This window comes from Mixophyes fleayi, chromosome 1, assembly GCF_038048845.1.
Source record: "Mixophyes fleayi isolate aMixFle1 chromosome 1, aMixFle1.hap1, whole genome shotgun sequence".
NCBI classification, from domain to species: Eukaryota; Metazoa; Chordata; class Amphibia; order Anura; family Limnodynastidae; genus Mixophyes; species Mixophyes fleayi.
Window position 1 is genome coordinate 360,060,916 of NC_134402.1, and position 22,059 is coordinate 360,082,974.

The window sequence follows — 22,059 nt, forward strand, 5'->3', positions numbered from 1 at the left end:
GACATTTGGTAAATGATTTACTTTGATGTCTGAAGTGACGTTTCAATAGAAGAGAACAAAAAAGAATAAATACATGTGAATAATGCCAGAAAGGACTTGCAGGCTGGTGAATAATTAACTAGAAGAGACGTTGAAGGGAACAGGAATGAAACACATTAAAAAGCAAACAAACTGCTGAGCATAAGCTTGTTTGTTATGACTACAACATATTGCTATTATATGACTAGATCGGTAAAGTAGAAAACAACAAGGTGAAGAGCTTCCATAAAGTAATTAGTCAAACCAGAAACATTCAGGCACAATAAGTGGGTAAAGGTTTCTTCCAGAACACAGTATTTCACTATGCATACTTTATCAGTAAAGCCTCTTCAACAAGGAGAACATTAGACAGAAAAGAGGGTCCCAGATTTAACACAGGAGTTCACAACATTTTTAGGGTGTGTGACACCAGCAGCAACTCCAGAGAGAAGTACACTGATCTTGTTGGAATGCAGTTAACCCATCCACTCATTTACATGGGGACAAAGCTGCATGTGACTGAAGTAACATTATGTGGGGAGGGGAACAGAAGCAACAGAGTGAGAAAAAAATCCAGATCTCCCAACAGTTCAGCTCCTGGTAAGCTGGTGCAGGAGGATTGTGGTGTCAAATACACCTCTATATGAAATTAAGTTCATACATCTGACTCGTTTACAACACAACACAAGCACCCATAGGAAGTTTTATTCTTACCTATACCACAGGTGTCCAGCTGATAAATATCGTTCACTAGCTGGAAAACCCCATTCTGACACTGACAGCTGCCGCTGCTCAAGAACCCACTGAGCCGAGATGCTGGAGGTCCAAGGAAAGGATACTGGGAAAAGCACAGTGCACAGATTCATTAAAACATGGTCACTTTCTGAAATGTTTAAGTATTAAAAGAAAAAAAAGAAAATTACAAAAGTCACATACTAGGAATTTCATAAGGTGCTTTAAAAATTGCTGTACCTTGATTTTCTTCTCATTGAATTGCTTTGCAGAATCCACTGCCTCCTCGTACTGGTGTAACAAGTCCCTTACAGTATCAATCTTGGACGACACCCCATTCTCAGTAGCCTTCTCAGAATTCTTGGGCTCAGCTGTATGGTTGAGTGTCGGCAGACCACTAACCAACCTTAAAGTCAGTGACCGGATAAGAAGCCAGATCCGCTCTTCCTCCAATGACAGCTGTCTGTGCTCTTCTGAAATATCTCTAAAAAGGGACAAATTGGGAGTACAAGGGTGGATCACTATACAGTCTGTAAAAATGTTAAACGTAAACAGTGCTGAAGATGGTGAGACAATATTGGTCACATATACATTGTGCATTTTACTTACAAGGGGGGTAAAACAGTAAAATGGTGCCATTTTGTAAAAGTAATTTCATTAATCTATCGTATCGTCTGTATTTTACAGCCAATTGCCATATCCAAAGCCGGAGTAGAGCAACAGGAGGCCTCAGAGTTGGGAACATATTCGTTTTTATGGCTTAATATAGGAATTTCCACACTGCTTTTGCACACCAAAATGCACCTCTACGTATATTTTTACATATCATAGACTTGAGTCGTCTTACGACTGAAGAGGGAAGGCAAGTGAAAGAGGAGTACAATAAGGGCCTGTTCACACTAGTGTGACATAACTACAAGTGGATGCATCACATCCAGGCACTGCAGGGCTGGTGCAAAGATTTGTGATAACGACTGAAGATCAACAGCAGCACTAGATAACCATTTCTGATTGACTGTTTGTTCATTGACCTATCCATTCGATAGTGTTGCCTCTATATGATATCAAGTCACGACTGTCTAATCGCATTACTGGCCATTTACACTCGGACTACTGTAGGAAAGATTACCATTGGATTTTAAAAGGGGTAAACAAAAAGATATGGAGGTTCATGTATTTAATCATATTTTATATGGAAAATGCAACGTTTGCATTTGTTAATAACGCTGTCAAAACATTATTCTCTTGTGTATATGACACCATTACATTATTAAATTGTTACAAATAGGGTAATCTGAAAACTTAATTTACTACTAACACTGCCTATGTTAATGTTTGCATACACATTTGTATGCCTGACGAACACCTTGAAATACGTCTAACCTCTTTCTCCACACGTTCGTCAAATGCATCCAACTTTAATGAGCCTGTGCACATGTTCCTGAAACTAAACTTACTGTTCCCTTGCAAATTTTAACATTATGGCATCCAGCGTTTACTGCTTTGGTGACCTAAGTAGTCTAGGTTTATCAGACAGTCAACCATACTTTATTTCTTGTCACATTTCCTGATTTCGTTCAAACCCAATACTGGACTACACTAAACACTATCCAATGTTTCAGATATGGCCCCTCAGTAATACATTGATCACCATTTAGGGAAAATAACTTTCACAAAAAATAAAATAAAATAAAAATAAAAGATTTGGTGCACTTAAAATATGTGGGTAACACGTTTCTTGCTAAAAAACAAAAAAAATATTGTTAACATTACATATCTAAATGATAGATTAGGTAAGTCACAATAGCATTAAAGTGTTCTCCCCAGCACATATTTCCTGGGTGCTCCACTCGGCTGTTTTTACTTGCCACTCTTGGAGCCCAACAGAGTCCCACTATAATAGAATAAACTATTGTTTCTCCTACTAGAACAGGTATTATGTGAGCACTACAGCCAGCAGCGTGTGTTAGACCACTGACCACCAGTCTGACCAGTCCTGGCAGGTGTGGGCAATAACCTGAAATAATATTGAAAAATGTTGTAAAGTATTATAACTGCCCATACCTGGCAACTTCTTAATGTCCCCCAGCTGTCAACATTTTCTGGGGAGAACACTGAAAGGGTCACCATTCTTTAAAGAGAAACACTCAACACCATTATTTTAAACAAAACAACCTTCTCTTTCCAGTTTTCAGATGTTTTGACAGTCCAGCTCATGAACTTAGACTTCACCATCACATTTCACTTACGATACAATTACACCCTCTAGTGGCAAGCAATATTAGAACATGCATAATATTTCCTCATGAAGTTTTATAGAGTCAAAAATAAAATGTTATACTTATGTTAAATTCTTTTCTCTTCATTCATTGTGGATCACCGGACATTGGGTATTGAGTGTAGTATAGGAGCGAGGGCACTTTAAATTTAAACATTTTGTTGTAGCTCCTTACATTCCCCCTTCACATCCTGCACCTACCGGTGCAATATCTTAACTAAACCCCTCAGGACAGAGTAGAAAAAACACGGAGAGGAGAACCAAAGCGTAAAAAGGGAGGGTTGTCTTGGGTCAACCAATGAACTAAGAGATAAGGATTTAAGACAAGTATAAAATCTTATTTTCTATGTCTTTAGATTGGGTGACCTTGGACATTAGGGACATCCAAGCCTCCTTTATGGGTAGGTTTTATGCTCAGCAGACGTGTTGCGAAGCAACTTCCTCCCGAAACCGGCATCCTTAGATACAAACATATTGGCAAATGTGTGAATTGAGCGACCAGGTGGCAGCACGACACAGATGTTCAGCCGAGGCTCCATGCTGTACCACCTAAGAGGCCCCCACCGACCTGGTGGTATGAACCCCGACAATTTCTGGAACAGGTTGCCCTGCTCCCCTGTAAACCTGACGGATTATCAACGTAATCTATCTTGCAATAGAAATGCTGCTCAAACCTCTTATAGGTCTCAGAGGACCAAAAGACTTTCTGTCTTGCCAATATCGCTAGTCCTCTGTACAAAGGTCCTCAGAAACCTGACAACATAAATATAACGGATTATTGCTCTGGCAGTCGCGGGGTATGGACGGGGAACAGGAGGCGCTACAACTAAATGTTTCAATTTAAAGTGCCATCACACCTATACTACACTCAATATTCAATGTCCAGGGTCACCCAATTGGAGGACAGAGAAATAGAATAGTTTACTATTTAGAAGTGATCCCACATGGCATATAATGAGTTTATAAACTGCATCCAAACGATTTTACAAAAATGTTTCATACACACAGTGTTAGCAGCTATGTGCTAATATTTTGATGAAAAGCCCAGTCACTGGATGGAAAATAGATCACCATTTTAAGATGAGTGTAATTACCTGTCCTTTGAATCCCAGTTAAAAAGAACAGTTAGGTCCCTGTTGTCGCGCAAGTCTTTCCATGGAATGTCATCCTCCTCTGGGCTTAGGCTCATGGACTTTATGCTGTCTTCTAGACTACTGGAACTGAAGAAAAGGGCGGTGGGACGACAGTTAGCAGCAAATCATATTTCCCAGCTGAAATATACAAAGTCTACCAAATGTTTAAAGCTACACAGTATGTATTTTTTCCCTACCAGTTTCAGTGTTTTGTATTTTAATTAAAAAAGACCAAACACTGGTATTAAGTACCTTTTTAAGTTTTTTATTTTACAGTACATAATTATGGGAGAGATGGAAACTATGTAGCTATGTTACACGCTAGATGAAAAGCAGCATAATTACAAACAGACAAGTTTTAAAGCATCTTGAGTGTTGAGCTTTATCAGCCCTGAAAATGCTCCAAAACAAAAAGCAAAAATCCACATGGATGTGCCGTATGGGAAATTTAATTCTGGACACTTAGTAATTGATAAAGTATTACAAAGCAGTTATATGTTTGTAAATATTATTTTATATATTGCAAAAACACCTTTAACATCAATTCTAGCCAATTAGAATTGTTTATTACGACACCCATGCTCTCTCTATCTATATATTTCACAAAATCTAGAATGAACTCTAATGACCTTGGAATGCCGCCACACAACTTTGAAAAAAAGAGGATTTATGTACTTGCGTTAAATCCGTTTCTCTGATTCCGTCTGGGGGACACTGCTTACCATGGGTTGTGGAGGGGAGCTTGGGAGTCGGTACCTAGCTAGTTAACTTTAGCACTGCTGACAGGCCCCTCCCCTCTACAATCCCCCTGCCTCTTCCTGTTCAGTTAATTAAAAAGCCCAAGGAGAAAAGGCCAATCAAACAAGAGCACACAGAAGAAAGCAGAAGGGAGGTATCGCAGTGTCCCCCAGACGGAATCAGAGAAACGGATTTAACGTAAGTACATAAATCCTCTTTTCTCTTTCATCCAGTCTGGGGGACACTGCTTACCATGGGGACGTTTTAAAGCAGCCCCTAAGGGTGGGACTACTCTGAAAACCCTGCTTGTAAAGCACTACGAGCGAAATTTGCATCCGCGGATGCAAATACATTAAACTGGTAAAATTTTGTAACGGTGTGGACACCTGCCCACGACGCCCCTACCGATCTGGTGGAATGGGCCGCAAGTCTCTCTGGCACCAGACGGTTAGCCTTTATGTAAGCTTGCTTAATGGTTGCCGTAATCCATCTTGCAATGGACTGTTTTGAGGCTGGCCAGCCTCTCTTATTAGCATCATAAAGAACAAACAGAGAATCAGTACGTCTAATCTGAGAAGTTCTTTGACATAATGTGGAGAGCCCTAACCACATCTAACTTTTCCATAGATTGTTGATCCGAATGGGAAGTGGATGAAAAGGACCGGAACTACAATTTCCTGGTTCAGATGAAAAGCCGAAACTACTTTTGTAACAAAGAAAGGGAGGGTTCTTAACACCGCTCTGTCCTCGTGGAAAACCAGATATGGTTCCTGGCAAGACAGAGCTCCTAATCCGAAACCCTACGTGCAGATGCAATAGCCAAAAGAGGACCTTCCAGGTCAACCACTTCAAATCTGCCACAAGTAAAGGCTCAAAAGGAGGCCCTTTAAGCATATCCAGTACCAGGTTAAGATCCCATGGTGCTGTAGGCGGAACATAGGGAGGCTGAATATGCAAGACTCCCTGAAGGAAAGTCCTAATATCTGGCAAATCCGCTAATTTCAAGTGAAAAAAAACTGAAAGTGCCGATACCTGAACTTTTAGGGAACCTAACCGAAGCCCTGCTTCCAGCTCATCTTGAAGGAAAGCCATAAGCGAGGGAGACGAAAGGAAGACGTGTGACATGTCCTATTTTCGCACCACCTGATATAGGCTCGCCAAATCCGGTGATAGATGCGAGCTGAAACTGGCTTTCTGGCTCGCATCATGGTGTTCACTACACTGGAGGAAAAACCCCTAGCCCTCCAGAGGCTGGCTTCAACAGCCATGCCGTTAAACTGAGCTTGAGGGTAAATTCTGGTGACGGAAGGGACCTTGCAGAAGAAGGTCGTCTCGTGACGAAAGAGGAAATCCTTGTCCTTCCGCCATAGAGATTATGTCCGCGTACCAGACTCGGCGTGGCCATGAGGGAGCCATTAGAATTACTGGCAGCCCGCCTTGCCTTATTCGTCTGAGTACGCGAGGAAGCATGAGAATCGGAGGAAACAGGTATCCCAACCTGAACTCCCATGAGATCGTCATTACGTCCACTGCCACCGCTAAGGGGTCTCTTGCCCTTGCGCAAAACCTGTGAACCTTTCTGTTGTGTCTGGAGGCCATGAGATCTATATCCGGAAGACCCCACCTCTGAACCAGAGACTGAAAAACTTCCGAATGGAGTGAACATTCCCCCGGCATCAGCTGATTTCAACTTAGGTAGTCGGCCTCCCAATTCCTTATTCCTGGAATGAATACTGCCGATATTGCTGGAACATATTGTTCTGCCCAAACCAAAATTTGAGCTGCAATTTTCATTGCGGCTGCACTCCTGGTTCCTCCCTGCCTGTTGACATATGCCACAGCTGTGGCATTGTTGGACTGAACTCTGACAGGGTGGCCCTGAAGGAGGGACTGGGCCCCCCGGAGGGCTAAAAGAATAGCCTTCAACTGCAGCACGTTTATAGACAGGGCTGATTCCTGAACCGACAATGTCCCTGGAGCCGGAGGTGCAGGATTACCGCCCCCCAACCTTTCAGGCTGGCGTCTGTCGTAGCTATGATCCATGACCATGGAGCGAAGGACCTGCCCACTGACAAGTGATCCTGATTGAGTCACCACTGGAGCGACTCTCACACCCCCGGAGACAGCGAAATCTTCTGGAGATCCAAGTGTATGTGGGATCCTGACCATTTCCGTAACAGATCCCACTGGAAGCATTGAGAATGAGCCTGGCCGAAGGGGATCGTCTCCAAGGAGGCCACCATCTTCCCAAGCAGCCGCATGCACAAATTAATTGAAGGATTGGGAGAGGACAAGACCCGAGTTGTTATAGTCCAGATTGAACTGATTTTCTCCGAAGGCAGGAACACTTTCTGCCGACTGGTATCCATGATAAGGCCCAGGAAGACCATGTGTTGACACGGAACCATCTGGGACTTCTTTAAGTTTATCAGCCATCCATGGCTCTCGAGAACTGCCAAGGTGAGGGATAAGTGCTGATGTAAGCAAATCTCTGAGGAGGATTTGATGAGCAGATCGTCCAAATAAGGCACTACCTAAACTCCCTTTAAGTGAAGACACGCCGCCATGACCGATATTATCTTCGTGAAGACCCTCTGAGCTGTGGAGAGGCCGAAGGGAAGGGCCCGAAACTGATAGTGGGAGGACCCCACTGTGAATCTTAGGAGAGACTGATGGTCGCTCAAAATGGGAACGTGGAGGTATGTGTCCTTTATATCTATGGAGGCCATAAACTGATCCTTTACTAAGCCGTTTATTACCGACCTCAGGGATTCTATCCGAAATCTGTCCACTCGTAAGTGCACATTGAGGCTCTTTAGGTTTAGAATGGGTCGAAAGGACCCGTCCGGCTTCTTGACCAGAAACAGGTTTGAATAAAACCCCTGACCTTTCTGGTTGTCTGGGACCTTGCAGATAACTCTTTGCGAAAGAAGAGAGGCAACACAAGCCTGTATTGCCTGTCTTCTTGTTGGATCTCGGGGTAGGGGGGGTTACAAAGAAACGAGGTGGTACAGGGCCCATCAGGTCTATCATGTACCCCCTTGATATAATGCCCCGAATCCAAGGGTCTTGGGAAGACGCTGCCCATTGTTCCCGAAACAGAGACAGACGTCCCCCCACTGGCGCTACCTCCGGCTGAGTAGAGTGGTCGTCAGGACGCAGGCTTCTCCTGGGTCTTGGAGGCCTGTCGCCTAGCTGCAAACGAGGATCTGCCCCTGACAGAGGAGCCTCAAGCATTAGGTTGCCTACCTCTAAAGGACTGTCCTCTAGGAAAGGAGGTCCCCCTAAAGGGCTGACGAAAGGAACCGACACGAGAAGTCCTGCCCCTACTTGAAAATAGCGGCAAAGAAGTGCTTTTGCCCCTGTTGCCTGGGAAATCATAGTATCTAGTTCCGGGCCGAACAAACCTGCTGCTGATAAGGGAATGGTTTTAACGGACTTTTTTGATTCTGCATCTCCTTCCTAGGATTTCAGCCATAATGTTCTTCTTGCTGAAATAGATGCATCCTGAATAGAGGACATAGACGCTGTGTTCTGGGCCGCCTCATAAAAGGTACCCTGATGCCTCTTTCAAATGCAAAGCCAGGGGAAGTAAATCAGAGTCCTGTAAGGCCTCTGCCAGTTGGTCTGCCCATGCTTCCATGGCTCTAGCAACCCAAGCTGAAGCAAATGTGGGCCTAAAAGAAGAACCCGCAGCCACAAATATAGATTTCAGCTGGGATTCTACTCTGCGATCATTGGGATCCTGCAGAGTTGCTGAACCTGGGAGTGGTAGTAAAGTGTGTTTGGCCAAATGGGCTACTGGAATATCCACCTTAGGGATACTCTCCCAGCGAGCAACGTCTTCCTCCTGCGCTGGATACAGGGAGGAGAATCTTTTGGGAACAGAGAACCTTTTATCAGGCTGTTTCCAGGCTCCCTCTGCAATATCTCTGAGTTCTAGCGAAGGGGGAAACCGGGAAGCCCTTCTTTTGGCCTTCTTAAAGAGACTTCTGTCTCTGGGAGTAGGATCCTCCGGTTCTGGGAGGTCCAACGCTTGTCTCACTGCTAAAACCAAATCATTAATAAATTGGCTTTTAGAGCTTTCTTCCTGTCCCAAAGATTGAACCTGGTCAGGATCAGAATTCATTTCCCCCTCCTCCTCTGAAAACCCCTCTGAGTCTGAAAGTACCATAAGGGAATTATCAGATCTAGGCCGCTTTCTTTTAGCAGGCGGGATGTTTGGGGATTCAAGTAACTGGTTCAGCTTATCCAAACCCTTTATAAATGCTGCGGACCATGCCGGTTCTGTGGGAACAGGGGCTTGGTCCGTATTTAATAAGGAAGGTCCTGGTACAGACGTTCCAATAGAACCTGTGGTAACAGGGAGGCCCAAAGGTGTACTAGTATTATTAGCCACCGAAATTGCCACAGTAGATAGCAATTGATTGGATTGAAAAACCATCTGTGCTAAAGAGGAAACCGACTGTGTCAGGGAGGCCACCCAGGCCGGTTCCTGCGTCAGTGGGGCTGCGTAGGGGGGACCCCTGCTTCGCAGACAGTGCAGAGCGCCAACGGGAATAGTGTGAAAGAACAAGTAATCAACTAATCTTGTCATAAAAGTTGTACTTGTAATTATTTTAAACACAATATAATACTTAGGCAAGTAGGAGAACTATGATATGACCCCTACTAGCCCACTTTGTACACAGCAATACAGAGTATGTGTTTAAATAAAATAGATACTTAGCACATAGGCTAAACAGGGGAGAAGTCCAACAGCAGTGTCCTGGTGCCTGCTCCCTCAGATCTGTTCTCTCTTCCCGGGCTTCTCCTTGGCGCCATAAGACCGGGTTAAACCATCTCTCTCTGGAAGGCGGGGGAGCTCTATGTCATCGCTCCCCCCCTTCTGATAATGCTGTCTCTGCAGCTGTTTCTCCGTAAAAAATTAAAAAAGGGTATGTGGCAGAGTAGTGGAGACCTCAAGAGTTAAGGTCTCCGCAGCGGTTAGTACCCGATGCCCCCTCCTATGTATGAGGAGGGATCCTGGTATGGCCCCCAATAACTCTCCTCGCTCCTTTCCACGGATCCAAGATGGCCACCGTCACTTGAAAACTCCGATAACCGGCGCTCTATGCCTGCAGTGGCAGCTCCGGTTATCGGGGAGGCTCCAGGAGTGACAGCGGTCCGTGAGACCGCTTGTCACTCACAATTCAGGCACCCCATTCAGTCCCTGTCAGTGAGAGCCTCTGGCCCTCATCTGACAGGGTAGTGCCTGCGCTGCTCTGCTGTGAGTGTGTTCTCTATAGTAGAACACACTCCAGGTCTGCCACCTATAAGTAGTTAATAAATAAAATAAAATGAAGAAAAAACCTGCAGTACTAGAAACACTGCCCAACTCCATGGGCACCTGAAAAAAACTAAACAGGAAGAGGCAGGGGGATTGTAGAGGGGAGGGGTCTGTCAGCAGTGCTAAAGTTAACTAGCTAGGTGCCAACTCCCAAGCTCCCCTCCACAACCCATGGTAAGCAGTGTCCCCCGGACTGGATGAAAGAGAAATACAATTCCTAAAAAGAAAACAGACCATTCATAAACCTTTGGGATCTCATAAAACTATGTATTCCCCAGTTTTTTCAGTCTTGAAAATAGTTAAAACCTTACATATTAGCTTCAAGTAAAAGATCCAGTAACATTCGTTCTGTACGAACTTGTGCAAAATGAAGGGAATTGTTCAACCGGTTTCTAAAAGCAATGAATTCTGGGATTTTCTCAAAGGCTCCGTATTTGTACGCTTGTATAATGTATTCTGAGGTCTGTGACAAAAAAAGGATTATATATCAGAAAGACTATTCATTAGATTACATGTTCACCATGGCAACAATTAATGAGTCCCCCCCCCCCCCCCCCCCCCGCCAGGTCTATTCCTTCCTGCAGAAATGTTTTCAGCACTAGCATAGAGGAGGGATATGTACCACTATTCTGTGAATCAACCACCACCAAACACATACAAAACCAGTTTCTACAAACATTTTATGCGCAGATCTCAAGATCGACAGCTAACAGAAGATATGAACCGAAAAGAAGGTACAATAACTAACATGTTGGGCCTGATTCATTAAGGATCTTAACTTTAGAAATTTCTTATTTCAGTCTCCTGGACAAAACCATGCTACAATGCAAGGGGTGCAAATTAGTATTCTGTTTTGCACATAAGTTAAATACTGACTGTTTTTTCATGTAGCACACAAATATCAACTTTAAATTTCAGTGTACAAATAAGCTATCAAGTATTTGTGTGCTACATGAAAAAACAGTCAGTATTTAACTTATGTGCAAAACAGCACCCCTTGCATTGTAACATGGTTTTGTCCAGGAGACTGAAATAAGAAATTTCTAAAGTTAAGATCCTTAATAAATCAGGCCCGTTGTAATGTAAATGTTGTAAAATGTTAAATCACAAAGAGATTGGCAATACTCTATTTTACTGTATAACATACACATTAACATTTTTGCATAAAATAATTTTGCTGTGACTGGACACCTAAAAAAATAAAATAAATTACACACACTATAATATATATATATATATATATATATATATATATATATATATATATATATATATATATATATATATATATACACATATACATATATACATATATACATATATATACACACACACATACACACACACACACACACACACTAAAGAGAAGCTAGATGCTGTGTGTTGAACTGCTGTTGTGTGACCAATGTGTCATGATCCATATTAAAAGAAAGAAAAATGTACCGTTCAACAAGACAAGAATAAGTCACAGAAAGAGTATACCGATTGACCACTATGACCAGTCATCAACGGGGTTGGAATAAGCAATATAAATTTGGTGTCAACATCAATTTTAACTACAGGGAATACTCACCTTCTTACAAGGTGGACTTTTTGTAGCCTTTTTTTTTTTTTAGTGTGTTAAAAACATAAATCTGACTGCCCTGCTTCTCGGCCGATATGCAATCGTATGGAGTGTGCTGCTGGTGGGGGGGGGACAATTTCCCTGATCACACCCCCCACCCCCTCTGCATCTGCCACTGCCTACTTAAGTGAATCAATGAAGACTACACTAGATACAACATTTTGGGGTGGGGATATAATGAACACAATGTGAATGGAGTGCAACAAGCCCTGGATTGTTCACACGGAGGTGAAATAAGAGTTAAGCTTTTATGTGTCTTTTATTCTGACACACATTTTTAGGCCTTTAGCAACTATATTTATGTGAAGTATTATTCTTATGCATTATATATATTTTTTCCTCCTTTTTCTCTAGTTTTCTCAGTACTAATTATTTTTCAGTTAGACATAAGTTGGTTTTCATGCGTTCAAGGACATTTAGCCATCTGCATTTGTTTAATCTACTCAGGATTTGCATTAGCTCCTAGATAACAACATATCACACCTTTCTTAAAACTATACGCACAGTTATTTATATATGTCTCTATCAGACACTGTACATGACAGTCTGCATTCATGATTTATTAAAGAGACATTATTGCAATAAAACTTTCAACGATACCTGGAAATACTACAATAATTTAATTGAATAAAAGTACATACATTGAGATGAGCCCCTGATGATGTATATAAACAAACTGCAGCAATACTAGAAAGATATTGACTTATACAGAGACTAATCGTAATTTATACAGCCACTCTGGGCAACATATGAGTGAATATACATTGATAGCAAGTAACAAGTACAACATAAATGTATATGCTTGCCTTAGTCACGTATATTCAAGGAGAATTTCTCCATAATGCGTTGAGACATAGTCTCCTTTTCAGGCATCAATATCTGTAACAGAGAGAGAAAAAATTAAAGCATTGTGCCATACAAAGCTACCAACAAGAGCATATGTATTATTAGGCACCCTAATGTTGGCGATGAAAGGACTGGAAAGTGGGGGAGGGGGACTTTATGCCAGATATTTTAAAAAGGGCATTGGTCATTTAAGCTTAGGCTGAACTGTGTCCAAAGTCTAAATCCAAGATATATCTTTATTTTATCTCTAGAACAAGCCAACAGACAGTGCGTTTCAATGAAGTGCTCCTATTTTAGTACCTGTCCTTCTCTATGTTGCTCTTTAGCCGTTTATTTTATTTTATATAGCTTTCCTATACATCCTGAGGTTATGGTTATGTTCATTTATCCTTATTTTGGCATGCCTGCCAAACTTTTCTACATATGATAAACCACATGGGCATTTAAACATGTGAAAGAGAAGGGGTTATTTACATGTATGAAAGCCTTTCAATGGAATTTTTGTGCCTTGAGTGGTTGAGGTAATCTCCAATAAATATGGTATTACAGCTGGGGCAACCCCAGTAGGTTAATGTTCTCTTTTATGTGCTCCCATGGTCTACAGACTTTTTCCCCACATGGCACTGTATTGCCAGTACGCTTACTTTCCTATTGGAAAACATAGGCAAATACTGTAAAAAATACATTTTGGGGATTTTTGATAATTTACCAGTGTTTTTTAATGGCTCTCTCAATCAGATTTTAATAACCCTATATATACTGGAGAAAAGCACCTCAACCCATTCAACTTGTTTACTGCTTCTCAATAGGCCCTCCTTACTTAGGTTCAAATCCTCAGCAGAAATAAACTCAAGATCAGTCTTACAATATCCCCCACCTACAAACACAAAAACCAAAAAAGGGCAATTAGGTCCGCTCAAGGGAATGGACTCCTCACCTAATTTATGCATATAAGTTATGCTTTCTTGCGTACAAACTATAGGTGATATAGAGTGAAGGGGTTCTCTCCCAGCTAAAGACCAACCTTAATCTTGGGCTTAATACCAAACGATAATTTTTGTATCGGTATCCCCATTTACAAACTACATACTCAAAGTATAATTCAGCATATAGCTGTAAAGTTCTGGATGACATCTCCATTGCATATACAAGATCAGAACAACTGCTTAAAGAAACTGCACCATATGTCAACACCAACCATGACCCATTAATATTCACATTACGATATGAATACGACTATTGAATACAGCCTCCTCAAAAGAGTAACCCCCCCTCCCCACGAAATAAGGTTTACTACGGATATTTACGTAAACCTGAGCGAAATTATACATAATGATCAAACAGTATTTAGTAGCATACCAAAGAGTCACCCTCACTGATCTGTTTTCTAAGAGGTTTGTAGATGGGGAATATGTTATCACTGTTCTTAAATGTATTTATGCTGAAGTGTTGAATCTAAATAAGGAGAGCCTCTTGAGAAGCAGTAACGAAACACCAGACGTGTTCCTTTCTCTCCAGTACAGTTTTTATTTTAATCTGACTGAGCGCACCATTAAAAAAACAAAAAACACACACACTGGGGAATTGCCAACTAATATCGTGTAGTAGACAGTCTCTAAGGATTTGCCTATGTTTTCTTATATGAAATAAGAATATAGGCAATTTAATGGAACGTGGCAATGTAGGGGGAAAAAAAAGAAAAGAAACGTCAATAGACAATACCTCAGAGCACAAAGAAAGGGAACATTTAACTGCTTAGATTGCCCCAACTGTAACATTATATTAAACAAAAATTACATTGGAGAGCTTTCATACATATAAATAACTTTCGCTATTTATAAGTCTAATGCCCATATGGTGTAACATATGTATGGATAAATAAGCATAAAAGTAACGTAGGGGGGGGATTTAATAAAAACAACCTAAAGATCCTAGGGGATGGCAGGTGCAAACAAGTTTAAATAAAATGTTATCGCAAACAATTACATTGAAACACACTGTTGCTGATCTAAGGTGGCTTGTTCTAGAGGTTAAGAAAGGCAGTTAAGACAACAATCTCTTGATCCCTTGAAGAGAAAATTTTGGATTTACTCTTTGGACACAGTTCAGACTAAAGGTTTAAATGAAAATTTTTTATTTTTTTTTAACCTTTCTTGCATTAACCCTTTCTCTTCCAAATCCCACCAGCCTGATAATACATATGCTCTTGTTGATAGCTTTGTGTCTCAAAATGCTTTAATTTTTTCTTATACAGATATTGATGCCCGACATGGATAACTTCTCCTGGTGACTGCTGCAAGCATATACATTTATATTGTACATCTTACCTCTTGTGAATGTATGTTCACCCACATGATGCCTGATGTGGCTATATAAATTATATAGCAGATAGGAAGAAATTACGATCTATACAGAGACCGATCCTACCATTGCAGTTATTTATACTTATACATCATTAGCCCAAAAAAAGAACATGAGGCGAGCCCCTGGACTATTCGGGTCTTGTAGCGCACCTTTCAAACGGTGTGTGTTCTGTAGCCCAACCAAGCTTGACAAAGGGGGAATGCCAGTGGTCGAAGTGGTGGTATGGAAAATGTAATGGGAATGTAATGTGAATGGAGTCTGATAGTTTTACAATGAAGGCAGTAGGAGAAGTGGTGGTATGCATACCACCATATACACTCCCACATCAACCACTGGGGAATGCCCAAAAACCTCTGCACCCTGCCCAGAAAGGTAGCTGTGTTTGCTGTACACTAACTAAAGGGGTGAGTAACTCTTAATAGCAGCATGATGTGTTATGCCGAGCTTCTCTAGGTGACATGTTCTGGCCCCGGAGGCAAGTTGGCAGCAATGAACCATCAATTCTCTTTCATAGTGCATGTACATAATGTCGGTTTTCCACAAGCATTAACTTGAAAGGTGGATAAGCTGGTAGACTAATTGTATAGTTAATATACTCACATCTTTCTGGTTAGAGTGGAAAAATCTAAGAGCGGCATTGCAGGCTTGTGATGCAGCCGTATACAGACCCAAAGGTCCTGCAAAACGAGTCAGCAGATAACTGTAAAATAAGAATTATTGTCACCTTCTCACCAGTGAAGCAGTTAAATGTTTAGAATTCAAATCATCAGCATTGTACTAGAGCAAATTAATGCACAATTATTTGATAAAACACGTGCCGCTTCCTTACAATTACATATATTTTCACTGCTCTATTTCAAATGAAACCTTTCTTCCTTACCACCACTAGAAGTATAGGTTTTATTCAAATCACATAAAGTGCTTATTTCAGTCCAGTTAGTGGAATTTAAGCACCTCAAGAACAGGATACTTGGTGGTTGCGACAGGAGCCGTGACAAAAACCTATTTTCTAAATCAATGGATATGGCTAAATTAAGTTTAACTGCTCAAGGGTAGGTACTAGGCAGAAGAGGGGTATCCCCATCTTCTCTAAGATCCCATAGAGTTCATCGTTTTGTAAAAACATTTGATCTATCGTGAAGATGTGTGATTTTATTGGGGGACACTGCGAGACATTGGGGTATAGTAGTGGGTCTAGGAGTTTGGCATTATCAACTTATTTGATCCTCACTCTCTGCCCCTCCTCTCCTGTACTAACCTCAGTTTTTTCTAAGTGCCTAGGAGAAAGTTCACCTCGGTATAGGCTCCTGCCTATACTTAGTTTCGTTTTAGCAAGTTCATGTTTTTATTTTTCATCCTTTGTTTAGGTGCAGCGTGGGACTCGAACTAAAGACCCAGGAGAGTCAATAGGACGTCTGCTCTGTTCACTAGGGGTCCCGCAGCAGGTAAGAAGCAGCCGAGACTAATTTTGTGGAAAGTCTACAGAGATTTAGGGAGGATAAGAAAAGAGACAAATCCACGGGTCTTTTGGGATTAGGGTCTTCATCATGGAGTTGAGAATTCCATGAACCTTGTCCCAAAATAAGCTTATTTTGGTTCAGGTCCCCCAAATGTGGAAGAAAGTTCCCTGTGGCCGCAAACACCCTCCAACAGCTCGGGTCAGCTGTGGGGAATATTTTATTTAACTTATCAGGTGTCTAGTATTAATGGTAATACAATATATATGCAGTTTCTTTAATCAGTGTGGATATTTATGTGCGGGAAATATTCTCGAATTTACTGTCTGCCTCCTCCTTCGGACAATGATCAATTTTAAAGGGTGACTTGACTTAAAAAGGCTTTTGTTGTCATTTGACAAAGAGGTTGTTAAATAACTGGATTTCATTAGCAACATCTGTAACCATGGCAACAAACTGTGGACAACAAATGATTTCCACAGCTTTGGATGATGCTAAGAAAGGTCAGTCATTCGCTTCCTGTCAAGTGGCAACGATAATGTGCTTTGAGTTTTCAACAGACAATATTAGGCATAACTTCTATTTCAAGTATCTGAACTTGCTCCATTAAGCTGTAGACCGCATAATAATTTTATTTACACATTTGCCAACAATTTTTGAATATGGTAAATGGTTATGGCCAGAGAATTACAGGTCTAACAACATTCCTAGGCTTTACAACTCACCCAATTGTGTCATGCTGAATGTGTTTAGCATCAAGGCTGCCATATAGTTCCATGGCTGGTTCAAATGCCCCCAGTGTACAGTATATGCGAATAAGCAGCAGTTTAAACTGGGCATTTGAAGGGCTGTTACCTAGTCCTTCTTCCAATAGGGTAAGACAATGCCAAATAGCCCAATCCTCACCTGTGTAAAGAAAAAATTGCAAGACTCTTAGGTATATTCTTAATATGCTTAAAATAAAAAACACACATACATCATTTTGACAACTAAACTGCTCCGCTGTGAAGGGGAACAGTTCTTTGTTCACATTATAACAAAGAAAAAGTGCGTCACTGCTTTCTCATGGTTGAATACCATGGCATTCTAAATCTTCCACCCAACACTGCCCAAAGAAAAGCCACAAGGTATCAACAACATTATTGAGCCTGTAGATCAATGTGTGAATTGTGCTGTGGGAGGCAGTTGAACTCAATTACCTTAAATTATTAAAATCCAGGAAACCTAAGCAAGATGATCAAACATGGAAATAACACTAATGAACACATATAAATCAGTTTTGCTCACATAGATGTTATATTACATGCACATGGTACAAAACCAGAGGAAATTAAGGTAAACACAGATCAGTGCACACAAGAGTGTGTGTAAATAATAAACAGTGCCAAACACATAACAGGATATATAAAACAAACTTACCATTAATCCACAGATCCAGGAGCATGTGAGCTCCTATCAGACAGTAGTAATCAGAGAACTGCAGCTCTGTTTTCAGGCAGGTTTTTCCTAAGAAGGAATCAAGTAGTTAATGGAGAAACTAAAATCTCACTTGAAATCTAAGACAAAGATCATGTTGGCAAAATAAGGCTTGCAGCTACAAGGAAGGGAGCTGGAGAATGCAATTATGCTTGTTCTCATTACAACAGTGAAGAAACAGATGCCTTAAGTTGGATATTATACTCACCAAAATTTAGTCCGTGTCTATATCTTATGGTTATTTCTCTAACTGCATCCTGCTTCTGTGCTTTGTCCATCTTGTGGTGGAGCCCAAGCAGTCTAGTCAGCTGAACCACACACATGTGTCTCTGCATGGCTTTGATGTCCTCTGGCAATGCCAAGTCACTGTCTGCTGAAGGAGTCAGAGGCAATGACCCCAGCAATCTGTTTATAAACTAGATAGCGGAAAGACTGTTACTCATTGTAATTTTTGTTATTCTGTTCATTATCTATGTGAAGGGTGCCACAAAAATTGCCATTCATCTACAACACCCAAGTATAGGTTACCTACTGGTCCTTACACATTCAGTTTTCTGTGGCCATACACAGACTACAATTGAAATTTCTCCCCGTTTCTCCCTAGGTTCCTAATTGATGATAATCGTAGAGTATGTAATTAACTCTTATGCTTCCTAATAAATTCATGATTAAGATATATTGATTAGAGTAAATCCTGTCCTGTGTGTGGAGAGATGACTGAATGCAGGGAAACAGCGGTCTAGCTTAGGGCAAGAACTGGAGCTTGCACAACCAAATCAGATCTTCCCATTCCTTCAAACTCTTAGGATCTTTTAATTCCACAGTTAAAAACCCATAGTAATGTAAAAAAAAAAAAAAACTTTCCGTAAGCCTTACCAACAGTGCATGTTCTGTGGGTCTCTTCCCAAGACCACATAAGGATTCTACCACCTGTGCTCCTGGCCATAAATTCACAGAACATGCCCTGTTGGTGCAGACTGAGGATAGGGTCCTGGCCTACGGCATAAGAGCCAATAAGCAGTACTGAAACATACGAAAGTCATAAAGGAAAATATGTGCAATTTAAACAATAACTGTAAAATTATATGTATAATAAAAACTGGAAGCACAATTGGATACATATTTAACTAGACACAGATCATAAACACTATACCTAAAGGTTTTCAGCTTAAACAGCAGACAGTGGTGTGGAGATACATACTTGCCACTACCTAGTCTATATATGCTGTTTCACCCTTTCCACTAATGTTGCTGTGTTTTGAAAACTAATATTTTAATGTTACTTACTGAAGACTCATCAACGATCCAGCAAAGTTGTGATATTGCCGATACCTTTAAAGGGTTTGTATTGCCCTCAGCAAATTCTCAACTTTTACTGCACACAATTACTTAATGGATTCCAATAAACAAATATAAACGCACACAGCACTTAAGTAGAAATGTTGTTACTTACAACTGAATGCTGAGTGGGAGAAAGAAGATCAACAAAAACTTTAAGGTCAGTGAAGCAACACGGCTTGTCTCCAAATTTAAGGAAATACTGAAACATCAGATTTTCTGGTTGTCCTGAAAAGAGAAAAATATAATTCAACCACCAGATTATGTTGCTATTGTTATTATGTAGAGATTTGCATCACACAGGAAATGGACAGTAGAAATGCAGAATCCGCAAGATGAGCAAGTTCTTATGGAGAATGGTGATAAAAGCAGGCTATAGATCTACATATATAAACACTGTTGTCAGAGTGTAGATTTCTGCCTAACTTTTGTCACAGGAAAGAGGGTGATCCTGCTACAGACCTCGGTAGGGTCCGTGCAACGGGAACAAATTCTATAAAAAATCTGCAGCTTAAAAAGAGGAGGATAAAAGACCGCTTTAGAATGCAATCTTTATCAGGTCAATCCACTTTACATAAGCACTGCACCCACTACTATTTCCTCTGCCCAATTCATTTACCCATCTTGTATTCATCATTGATTCCTCTGTGTCTCAGGCGAAGTATCAGTTCAAGTTTGGCCAGATGTGGCCCCCGGAGAGCCCGTGGATTCTTAGACTCTGCTTCTAACTGTTCTTCCACAAATCTGACTGCCTGTTCTATTGTGTTGTCCAGGTCTCCTTCCAGTGACCTGCGGAAAAATATCAAGGATGTTCACAAAATACAATTAAGTTGGTCAGTAGAAGATCTACAAAGATACAGTTAGGGGGGTATTCAATTGTTAGCGTTAACGAAAAAAAACGAGCGCTCAAAAAATCTTAGCGTTAATACGGTAATTACTCGCGGAATTTCAGCTCGCCACTGAAATTCCACGAATAAACTACCGTATTAACGCTTTTCTCGCGCAATATTACCGTATAAACGGTAATATTTTTTGAGCGCTCGTTTTTTTCCATTAACGCTAACAATTGAATACCCCCCTTAAAGTGATCTACAATATGATTTTAAATGCAACAAAAATATATTTAAATCTAGAAACATATATGCCAACATACAGCTGAGCCACTTTGAGGAGTTACTTTTTTTTTTTTTTTGAGACATATCCGGTTTCTTACTACTGCATACACTCTATCACGTCTCTAAGCTGCATGGAATTTTGTACATGCATGAACATTTCTATAGAGCTATGTCTGGCAGTTAAAGGGTGCAAGGAGACACCAGGAAGGTGGAGGAAATTGGACATTTTTTTATTTATTTTTTTAAAACTCACAACACAGGTGCACACAGATGCTGAATTAAGTCATAGACTTACATTGGGCCCTCTACTGGCAAAGTCCATGCTTCATCGATAAGGTTAAATACAGAATCAAAGTAGGATAGGTAGAACTGCCAATCATCTGAGCTACAAAACACAGAAAAATACATTAAGCAGAGTGATAACAGTTCTATGATACAGCTATGTACACCACAGAAAAGGAAATGCATTGCCCCATGACAGTTTTAGACTGGGATGCAATGAAAATTATTCTTGAAGAGCAAGTAAAGCCACTATCTGACATCAAAATATATCAATATACAGCTGAATAATATAAATGAAATAACTGGAGTACTTATACTTAACTAAATATGTTCACCTCTGCAGCAGGTTGCCATGTTAGGAGGGAGGTACTCTAACTAAGCAGGCAGAGAGTGAGTGACAGCTAGGAAGACTGGCTTTTCAGCAATGCACAGTGTGGGTTGGTTGATTCACATACAGGGACAGGGCCAGTGATGTCACATCAACTCAGTTTCAGCTTTTTGACCTGTATCAGATGCCATCAGGGCACTGTCCTAAAGTTGTGGGAGGAGTTGCAGCTGTTTGTAATGGAGAAGGGAGGTAGTACTTTACTTTTTTTTTTTTTTACAGAGCTGCAGCTGAATGTCAGGTTAAGACTGAGCAATGTATTCTACCTTCATATCTGAAATAATGATAATGAATACAAAGACAAAAAAGTCAGAAGGGACAGAAACTTCACTTAGGCGTTACAAAGAATGCAACAAAAGTAACAAGAACTGATATATCTTATAACTATCCTGCTAACACATTAAAAAAAAAGCAACCCTTACTGACAAATGATCCCATCCCCCAAAGATAGGATAATGTAAACAAAGTCCCTTGATCAGATGGCATGTCATTCTCCTTAACAATATTAGGTATAAAGAGTCTGGTTGGTATGGTGCTCGATGGATTGGTGAAAAACAGTCAGATTGCCAATATTTGAAAAGGGATTGTGATCTATTCCTGACTATCGATTTAAATATATAATGGATATGCCATCTGAAGGGTTGTTAATATGCCACCATCAAGAATCTCTATAATCAGCAACAGCCAAATTAGATTTAGACTTCAGACCCTTCTGCTACGCCTGATATCGCTTGTACAACTAAAATTTAAACATAGGCATTCAGTAATGGATGCATTCAGTAATACCACAACTGCAGTCATCACAACTACATACTCTGTTAAAGCATAGGACAACATTATAGTCTATCGCAATGCTGAAAACACTTTTCATAAGCACTTCCAATCTTCTGAAACACAATACACACCATATACTCAGATGCTATAATAGTAAATAACATTAAATT

At 40.7% G+C, this 22,059-nt stretch overlaps 1 protein-coding gene across 2 annotated transcripts in view; it reads right to left on the reverse strand.

Annotated features, from left to right (window-relative positions):
- The window catches only part of NAA25 (N-alpha-acetyltransferase 25, NatB auxiliary subunit), a 57,864-nt gene that overhangs the window by 7,637 nt on the left and 28,168 nt on the right, over positions 1-22,059 (reverse strand). For both annotated transcript variants that reach the window (XM_075178487.1, XM_075178488.1), the window contains exons 9-19: positions 20,744-20,833; positions 19,953-20,122; positions 19,449-19,561; positions 18,204-18,411; positions 17,939-18,025; positions 17,245-17,425; positions 15,663-15,762; positions 10,540-10,691; positions 4,123-4,248; positions 991-1,234; positions 733-856 (exon numbers count right to left, since the gene is read on the reverse strand). In XM_075178487.1, the coding sequence (XP_075034588.1) occupies positions 733-856; positions 991-1,234; positions 4,123-4,248; positions 10,540-10,691; positions 15,663-15,762; positions 17,245-17,425; positions 17,939-18,025; positions 18,204-18,411; positions 19,449-19,561; positions 19,953-20,122; positions 20,744-20,833 (1,595 nt within the window). The remainder of the gene's footprint in view (positions 1-732; positions 857-990; positions 1,235-4,122; positions 4,249-10,539; positions 10,692-15,662; positions 15,763-17,244; positions 17,426-17,938; positions 18,026-18,203; positions 18,412-19,448; positions 19,562-19,952; positions 20,123-20,743; positions 20,834-22,059) is intronic.